The sequence below is a fragment of the Eutrigla gurnardus genome, assembly GCF_963514095.1.
Source record: "Eutrigla gurnardus genome assembly, chromosome: 1".
Lineage (NCBI taxonomy): Eukaryota > Metazoa > Chordata > Actinopteri > Perciformes > Triglidae > Eutrigla > Eutrigla gurnardus.
The window spans coordinates 37294403-37304402 of NC_139915.1; the positions used below are offsets into that span (position 1 = coordinate 37294403).

Consider the following 10000-nt stretch of genomic DNA (forward strand, 5'->3'; position numbering starts at 1 on the left):
CCAATCAGGTGCAGCCATGAAGTGTGCACATGATTGTATGAAGGAGAGCGCCTGTCAATCATCCTCCTTTGTAATGTATGTCATTTAGGCCTCATTGTGAGGCTATTTTGGTGCCAATGCCATTTCTTTTTGATGTGTAGGCCTTCATGAATAATTTCAAACAGCCTACCTATCCATGTGTTGAGTCAATGTTTGGCCTTTTCAGTCCCAAAGTGTAATCCGGCCCCCTGAGGTCTCACTTGAAAATAATCTGGCCCCCTGTCCAATTTCACCCTGGCATCCCTGCTTTAGACTCTGTTGATGTTAGTGATGATGTCAGGGGGCGATGTGTTGTGTTGTGTTGTGTGTGTGTGTGTGTGTGTGTGTGTGTGTGTGTGTGTGTGTGTGTTGTTGTGTGTCCTGCCTTCTTGAGGCTTCGCTCCTTCTTGTGCCTCTTGTGTCGGGTGGATTTGAACGTCTCCATGCGGCTCTTCATGTTCCTCTGGAACACCTCGCGGTCCTGACGCTCCTTCTCCCCCAGAGGCATGAAGTGTCGGCTGTAGTGGGACTGATACTGGACGCACACAACAACACAACACAACACAACAACACATGAACAACAGACCTCAGTACAGCTGTAAACAGGAGACAACAACATCGTCAAGTTCAACTTTGAAAACGGCACCATCAGAAAACTGTGTTTTTCTGACCAGTCAGGTCCTGATGTCTCTATCATGACCTCCTTTTATATTTGGTGCTGTTGGACCGAGCTGCTGACCCCCCCACAGCCCCCTTAAGGCTCCCTAAGACCTGAGAGGCCCTAAACCCTTATAAGAGTTGACTTGAAGCTCTGCAAGGACCCCCCTCAGCCACTGACCTCCTTAAATAACCCTGAAAACCCTTCAATGGTGTGTGTGTGTGTGCATGTGTGTGTGTGTGTTACCCGTCTCCTGGGTTTGTACAGGTTCCCTGCGAGGACGTGATGCGTCTCAGTGTCTTCCTCCACTTTGGCTCCAGGGATGTTATCGATCACCTGGAGGTCCAGACACACACCGCTGCCGTTCTCACGCCTGGACCACCACAACGACATGTCAACAACACGTCAACAACTGGACAACAATGACACATCAACAACACGATAGTGACATGTCAACAACACCCCAACAACATGTCAACAACACATCAACGACACCCTAACAACATGTCAACAACACATCAACGACACCCCAACAACATGTCAACAACACATCAACGACACTACAACAACATGTCAACAACACATCAACAACACATCAACGACACCCCAACAACATGTCAACAACACATCAACAACATGTCAACGACACCCCAACAACTTGTCAACAACATGTCAACAACACGTCAACAACACGTCAACAACACCCCAACAACATGTCAACAACACGTCAACAACTGGACAACAATGACACATCAACAACACGATAGTGACATGTCAACAACACCCCAACAACATGTCAACAACACATCAACGACACCCTAACAACATGTCAACAACACATCAACGACACTACAACAACATGTCAACAACACATCAACAACACATCAACGACACCCCAACAACATGTCAACAACACATCAACGACACTACAACAACATGTCAACAACACATCAACAACACATCAACGACACCCCAACAACTTGTCAACAACATGTCAACAACACGTCAACAACACGTCAACAACACCCCAACAACATGTCAACAACACATCAACAACATGTCAACAACACCCCAACAACATGTCAACAACACATCAACAACATGTCAACGACACCCCAACAACACCCCAACAACATGTCAACAACACCCCAACAACATGTCAACAACACCCCAACAACATGTCAACAACACTCTAACAACATGTCAACAACATGTCAACGACATGTCAACGACACCCCAACACCACCCCAACAACATGTCAACAACACCCCAACAACATGTCAACAACACCCCAACAACATGTCAACCACACCCCAACAACACCCCAACAACATGTCAACAACACCCCAACAACACATCAACGACACCCCAACAACATGTCAACGACACCCCAACACCACCCCAACAACACGTCAACGACACCCCAACAACATGTCAACGACACCCCAACACCACCCCAACAACATGTCAACAACACCCCAACAACATGTCAACAACACCCCAACAACATGTCAACCACACCCCAACAACATGTCAACAACATGTCAACAACACCTAGACTTTTGATAAACCTGGGTTGTAAATAGAACCAAACCAGACTACATGTCTGTGGTGGCACCTCACCTGCAACACGTTTGTAAAGCATTCCAGATTTAGGTGGATCCCGTAGAACCAGTTATAAGATCAACTATGATCAAACACCATTCAAATCAATGTGAGAATCAACACATGTAGTTTGAACAGACATTAAACGTCTTCTCTGTTCTGTTATCAGCTGCTCTATGAAATATATTCCCTTGACAGACAAAGCCCTGACCACGAGCCGATAGTTGACCGACGATAGGCCGACAAAGGACCTACCATGGACTAAAAAAGGACCGGCCATAGGAGGACAAAAGAAAGACAAAGCACCGACCATGAGCTGACAAAGGAAAAACGAATGCCCGACCATGGGAGGAAAAAGGACTGACCCTGAGCCAACACAGGACTGACCTTGAACTGACACAGGACTGACCCTGGGCCAACAAAGGACTGACCCTGGGCCGACAAAGGACTGACCCTGGGCCGACAAAGGACTGACCCTGAGCCGACACAGGACTGACCCTGAGCTGACACAGGACTGACCCTGGGCCGACAAAGGACTGACCCTGGGTCGACTAAGGACTGACCCTGAGCTGACAAAGGACTGACCCTGAGCTGACAAAGGACTGACCCTGGGCCGACAAAGGACTGACCCTGGGTCGACTAAGGAAAAACAAAGGACCAACCATGGACTAACAAAGGGCCGAGGACAAAAGAAAGACAAAGCACCGACCATGAGCTGACAAAGGAAAAACGAATGCCCGACCATGGGAGGAAAAAGGACTGACCCTGAGCCGACACAGGACTGACCCTGAGCTGACAAAGGACTGACCCTGAGCTGACAAAGGACTGACCCTGGGCCGACAAAGGACTGACCCTGGGCCAACAAAGGACTGATCCTGGGCTGACAAAGGACTGACCCTGGGTCGACTAAGGAAAAACAAAGGACCAACCATGGACTAACAAAGGACCGGCCATAGGAGGACAAAAGAAAGACAAAGCACCGACCATGAGCTGACAAAGGAAAAACGAATGCCCGACCATGGGAGGAAAAAGGACTGACCCTGAGCCGACACAGGACTGACCCTGAGCTGACAAAGGACTGACCCTGGGCCGACAAAGGACTGACCCTGGGCCAACAAAGGACTGATCCTGGGCTGACAAAGGACTGACCCTGGGTCGACTAAGGAAAAACAAAGGACCAACCATGGACTAACAAAGGACCGGCCATAGGAGGACAAAAGAAAGACAAAGCACCGACCATGAGCTGACAAAGGAAAAACGAATGCCCGACCATGGGAGGAAAAAGGACTGACCCTGGGCCGACAAAGGACTGACCCTGGGTCGACTAAGGACTGACCCTGAGCTGACAAAGGACTGACCCTGAGCTGACAAAGGACTGACCCTGGGCCGACAAAGGACTGACCCTGGGTCGACTAAGGACTGACCCTGAGCTGACAAAGGACTGACCCTGAGCTGACAAAGGACTGACCCTGGGCCGACAAAGGACTGACCCTGGGTCGACTAAGGAAAAACAAAGGACCAACCATGGACTAACAAAGGGCCGAGGACAAAAGAAAGACAAAGCACCGACCATGAGCTGACAAAGGAAAAACGAATGCCCGACCATGGGAGGAAAAAGGACTGACCCTGAGCCGACAAAGGACTGACCCTGGGCCGACAAAGGACTGACCCTGGGCCGACAAAGGACTGACCCTGGGCCGACAAAGGACTGACCCTGGGCTGACAAAGGACTGACCCTGGGCTGACAAAGGACTGACCCTGGGTCGACTAAGGAAAAACAAAGGACCAACCATGCACCAAAAAACTTTAGACCATGGGCCTAAAGACCTGTGAGCCAAAGGACACACTGTGGACCATCAAAGGACTGACACTCAGCCGAAATAGGACACACCTTGGTCCAATGACACATCATAGACTCTCAGAGGACTGACCCTTGACAACTTAAGGCTGAGCAGCCTGCCTACACAGGGTCAGTATGAGCTGCCACCCTGCAGATCTCTTTTAGATTGGTTCTCTCTGATGTTTCCATGGTTACGTGCATTTCGGATTTGTTTTGAGGTCTGATGCAGTTGCAGAACATTGCGTGACTCACAGGTAGTTGGTGACGTTGGTGACTTCAGGGAACGAGGCTCTGCTGGCCATCGAGGGCAGAGACAGTCTGGCTGAGGTCAGGACGTTCCCACCCTGTACGTGACACACAGGTCAAAGGTCACAGATCAAGAGACACTAGAGCATGAACATGAACCTGATCAAACTCCCCCCCCCCCCCCCCCCCCACACACACACACACATCACCTGATCGATGACACTGATGGCGTCTCTGATGTTGATCTTCTGATAGGCCTCCCACAGTTCACTCTTCCTGTAGACCGACTTCCTCAGCAACAACTTACTCAGGTAGTTCTTATCAAACTGTTCCCACCTGAGACAGGCAGACAGGCAGACAGGGAGACAGGCAGACAGGGAGAGAGACAGACAGGGAGACAGAGACAGATAGACGGAGAGAGAGGGACAGAGAGTGACAGAGAGATAGGCAGACAGGGAGAGAGACAGACAGGGAGACGGGGAGAGAGAGAGACAGACAGTCAGAGAGAGAGACAGGGAGACAGACAGACAGATACAGACAGGGAGAGACAGGGAGAGAGAGAGAGAGAATGACAGACAGGGAGACGGGGAGAGAGAGAGAGAGAGAGAGAGAGAGAGAAAGAGAGACAGACAGGGAAACAGACAGACAGAGAGATAGACAGTCAGAGAGAGGGACAGGGAGAGAGAGAGACAGAGAGACAGGGCGACAGACAGAGAGACAGGGAGAGAGAGAGACGGGAAGACAGAGAGAGATAGGGAGACAGAGAGACAGGGAGACAGACAGAGAGACAGGGAGACAGAGAGACAGGAAGACAGAGAGAGATATGAAGACAGAGAGACAGGGAGACAGACAGAGAGACAGGGAGACAGGCAGAGAGACAGACAGACAGAGAGACAGAAGGGGAGACAGGGAGAGAGAGAGAGAGAGAGAGAGTGACAGACAGACAGACAGACAGACAGAGAGAGAGAGAGAGAGAGAGAGAGAGGGAGACTGTCAAGTTCCTGATGTCTCTCTGTTTTGTCACACCTGCCTTTAATATGAATAAATAATTAATTATTCTGCCTCATAAACATGTTTTCATTTATTCATTCTTAATATTTTCACATCATGTCGTATTATTATTATTGTTATTATCATTTGTTGACATGAAACGTCTTCATCTAACTTCTCTAATAAACGTGTTGTTTTTAGATTCAGATGTTTTCATGAATATTTAGAATCAGTTTTCTGAGTATCACAATGTCGCCCCCTACTGTCCACTGTCAGATACTGCAGTCAGGATGCACTATAATATCAGACCAGAGGTCAGGGGCCTGTACTACGAAGCAGGATTTGTGCTTAGCGAGGTAACTTAAGCGTTAACCCTGGGTTTTCCGTCCTACGATGCTGGTTCACTTCTTACCGGGGTAGATCGCCATGGTAACTTACGCTGTGGAGCTAACCTGCTCCGGAGCAGGTTATGTTCCTGATAAGAGATCAACGTGGAGAAACACACCGCCGACTGACCAATCAGCTGTCTTGGTGTGCGGATAAGAAAAAAGAAGCTTGGTGGATCGTGAGAGGGTCTCGTAGGAGAACTATAGAGTGTACAGAGACCAGCAAAACCCTTTTGTCTGTGTCTGATGATGTTTTATATGAGAGATCCAGATTCTCATCGGAGGGAAAGACTTTTCTGTGTCAGCGTACAGCCTACTGACCACTATGAATTATGTTTTTATATTTATTTGATTTGCTCCCAAGTCCGTTTTACACCGCCGGGATTGCAGCTGAAAGAATGAGGCTGATATTGTCATAAACCACGCTATAAGAATACATCCAAGCAACACATTCATCATTTTAAAGGTATGTGTTTGGCCTTTTATTGCAGAAGGACATCATAAGAGTTTAAGGGACGAGAGAAAATGACGACATGATTTAAAAGACTCGAACCCGGGCACTCTGTGGAGAGCCTCGGTACATGGGGTGGTAACTCTACCACTAAACTATCAGCGAAGTTAACGTATGCCTTCAATCAGTCAGATCTAGTAGTGTTCTTATGATGGGGCAGTCATATTATAGTACTACTAATACTATTAATACGACTTCCGCATTCACACAGTCGGTGAGGTTTTGCCAGCTGTCCTTCCTGCATTTAGCAGATGAAACTGTTGCCTTTTGCCTGCATTATATGTTTAACTTTTTCGTATTTCTGTAAGATTATGGTTCGCTCCTCGTACGTGAAATACGCCGCTCCGCTGCCGTAGACTGATCCATGTATGTGATTGGTCAAATGCTGCAAACGCCGCCTCTTTCATGTGCACGCGCTCATAGCTGGACAGGTAAACCCTGGGTTGACTTAACGAGTTGATAACCAGCTTCGTGTGACCGCTTATCTCCGATTGCCTTTGTTAGGGTTACTTAAGCTGGATCTCTGAAAGATACCCTGGGTATGTTGAACTCGCTGAGTAGTACAGGGCCCTGGTCTCTGGTGTTCCAGCTGATATTAGTGTAAACCTGATCAGGGTGGACTCACTTGTCCCTCCAGTGGTGGTATCCCTGCAGTCCTGCTATGTCCTCCACTGCTGCCAGGATGTGGTCAAAGGCCTGGACAACAACAACAACAACAACAACAAAAACAACAACAACAACATCAACAACAACAACATCAGCATCGGAGATTTCTCGCAGATAGAAAGTCGATGTTGTTGTCGTTTCCTCAAATGTCAGAGACAGAAAACAGAGACACGTTAGTCCTCTATGGATGGTCAGAGGGTCTTCAGGGGGACACATCAGGTCAACAGTAGAAGCCCCGGCCTTTGAGCAAGGCAGAGAAAAGTGAACTGACCCTCTCGTGGATCTCCTCGTTGATGGTCGGCTTCCTGCTGGTGGAACGAGGAACCTTGAGCCAGTCCACCAGAGGTTTGATGGTCAGACCCTAAAGGAGGATCACAGAGGAGAGAGCCCCGGATGACGAAGACGATGATGAAGGTGATGATGATGCAACACACTGTACCTTCTCTTTTCATCTTCTACAGCTTTACTTACTTTACTACATTTTTACATCGGTAGCCCCGCCCCCTAAAATATTGATGTGTCAATCAGCAATCAGCCCCCTAAAGCATCCCCTGCTTTCTGGTCTGTTGGATTCTAAATGGACCATCATTGAGTTGGGACATGCTCTGAACTTGCCGCCTGGCGGGATGTGCACCAGTCCGTGTCCCATCATGCCGTGCGAAACGCGTCAATGTTAAAATGCTGACGTGATCATGTGTTGTGGAAAAAATGAATCTGTCCGATAAAAATCAACAACAAGGATCAGCTTTTTCTCCGAGATTTATTCGACAAAGTATTTTCATCTGCAGACAAAAATAGTTTGCCCATGCCTTCTCGTGCAAAAGTTCATAGACAGCAGGAACGAACCTGAGTCTAACAGCAATCTCCCTTTTAAGGAGGAGGAATCATACCGTAGACAAAAGACGGGTCATGTCCTATCTTACAAAGACAAGATATACGGAACACAGATGTCATAATGTCCTCTGAAATTATCTCATGTCCTCTGGCACTCATGCTCATATCACCTACCTACGCACAAACAGGCAATCATTTTGGTCATAGAATAGCATGAAAAGAGGAGATGGGGATCAACGTCTGACCTGACAAAGATTCTGATTATAAATTACAAGCATCCAAAATTCCTATTACACATGACTTACAAACATCAGGAAACAGTGAATCAGGGCGTCTATTGTGAACAGGAAGTTGTTGTTAAACACCCTACCTGAAACATCACCGTGAAGAAGACGACCACGATCGTCGTGGCAACAAAGTAATCCTTGGCTCTGACTTGCTCGCCGTCCAGCAACACCACCAGAGCGAACGCCACGGCCCCCCGCAGGCCGCCGTACGACATCACCACCTGGTCGATCTTGTCCAATGGGACGAGGCGGAAGCGGTTCAGAACCCAGGTCTGACCAATCACACCTGGAGCACAGAGGTCACTCAAGGTCACGAGGACAGACAAAAGACGTCCTTCTGTCTGACATTTAACCTGCACAGGAAACACATGCTGCTGAATTCCTCCGCTGCCTCATCATGCTGGTTACCTTGGAAACTGCACAAATCTGCAAACTCGTGTCTTCTTTGCTCTGGTTCGCCTCGTCTCTTTGGACAGAGACCCAGTACAGTTGCTGTCCCTGCCCACTTTGCCCTAAAGCGCCTTGTGATTGGTCCTCTACACCAGACGGACCTGGTCACTGGTCACTCAGCTCTACGTCACGAGTTAACAACCCGTTTAGACATCAAAACCCCTTAGTTGGGTTTAGACATCAAAACCCCTTACTGAGGTTTAGACATCAAAACCCCTTAGTTATCGATTTGCTATTACATAATTCTCTTGTGACGCTAATCGTTCTGTTGCTATGGAAACATGTTGAAGCATCGAAGGGACCGACCTGCCGCTCTGAAGACGAAGATGAAGACGAGTGTACAGGAGACCAGGCCGGTGTCCCAGGCCCACTTGGACTTGTCCACTGCTGAGATCCCCAGGAAGATGAAGATGATGGTCTCTGCGATGCTGGCCAGAGTCTTCATCGTGTACTTGACCGTGGTCCGAGACTTCTGGGAAATGTTGGCCTCCACGTATTTGTTGGCGCCGATTCCACAGAAGGTCATCCTGAGGAGAGTTAATGAGAAGACGTTGTACTGGTCCCATTGGTTGTACTTTTCCAGTGGGTGTACTGGTCCCAGTGGGTGTACTGGTCTCAGTGGGGGACTGGTTGTTCTGGTCGAGGACACTTACGACAGGATGGCGGACAGGGAGAAGAGCTCGGCGGTCAGGTAGGCCAGGTAGACCAGCAGGAAGACGAAGAGGGGCTCGATGATCCGGACCTTCTTGGTGAAGCGCGTGATGAAGCCAAGGATGACGGCGAAGACCAGACCCACCAGAGTCCCCCCGATGCTGACGATGAGGAAGGAGGCTGTAGGGGGAGGGGGAGGGGGAGGAGGAGGAGGAGAAGGAAGAGTGAGGCCAGAAACCAGGTTTACGCTGGACTGGTTCTCCTTTCATGTGGACTCACCGACTCCTTTGAAGTAGTCGGCGGTCTGGACGTTCTCCGCTCCCACTTCAACGAAGGAGATGTAGACCTTATACAGGACCTGGAGATCAGAGACACAGACGGGGACTTCAGGGGGGGGGGGGGGGGGCTTGTTTCACTGTTGCTAAGCAACCGGAGGAGCGTCAACCGGCCAGGGGAGCGTCACCCAGAGGAGCATCACCCAGAGAAGCGTCACCCTGATGAGCATCTACTGGAGGAGCGTCACCCGGAGTCGTGGTGACAACAAACAACAAGTGATGTCACAGCTCACCAGGAAGAGAGAGGACGCAGCTCTGGAGACGGATGTCTGGATAGATAGCTAGCTAGTTAGTTAGGTAGCTAATTAGCCAGCTGTCTGCTCTTCAGCTAGCTAGCTTGTTAGCTCCACAGCTTTAATGTGTTTATTGTGAACAAAGTAGTGAGTCATGTTCTGGTAGTTAGCTTGCTAGTTAGTTAGCTTACTAGTTAGCTTACTAGTTAGTTAGATAGTTAGCTAATTAGCTTGCTAGTTAGCATGCTACCTCCACTCATGGCGGTACACATAAGAACTCAAAGCTTCCT

General features: G+C 48.9%; 1 protein-coding gene across 1 annotated transcript in view; it reads right to left on the minus strand.

The window, feature by feature from the left end:
• The window catches only part of slc9a5 (solute carrier family 9 member A5), a 21106-nt gene that overhangs the window by 2289 nt on the left and 8817 nt on the right, over positions 1 to 10000 (minus strand). Inside the window, exons 4-13 of the mRNA XM_084016329.1 lie at positions 9422 to 9500; positions 9145 to 9322; positions 8798 to 9018; positions 8125 to 8327; positions 7192 to 7281; positions 6880 to 6950; positions 4577 to 4703; positions 4374 to 4465; positions 923 to 1049; positions 404 to 553 (exon numbers count right to left, since the gene is read on the minus strand). Coding sequence (XP_083872455.1) covers positions 404 to 553; positions 923 to 1049; positions 4374 to 4465; positions 4577 to 4703; positions 6880 to 6950; positions 7192 to 7281; positions 8125 to 8327; positions 8798 to 9018; positions 9145 to 9322; positions 9422 to 9500 — 1338 coding nt within the window. The remainder of the gene's footprint in view (positions 1 to 403; positions 554 to 922; positions 1050 to 4373; positions 4466 to 4576; positions 4704 to 6879; positions 6951 to 7191; positions 7282 to 8124; positions 8328 to 8797; positions 9019 to 9144; positions 9323 to 9421; positions 9501 to 10000) is intronic.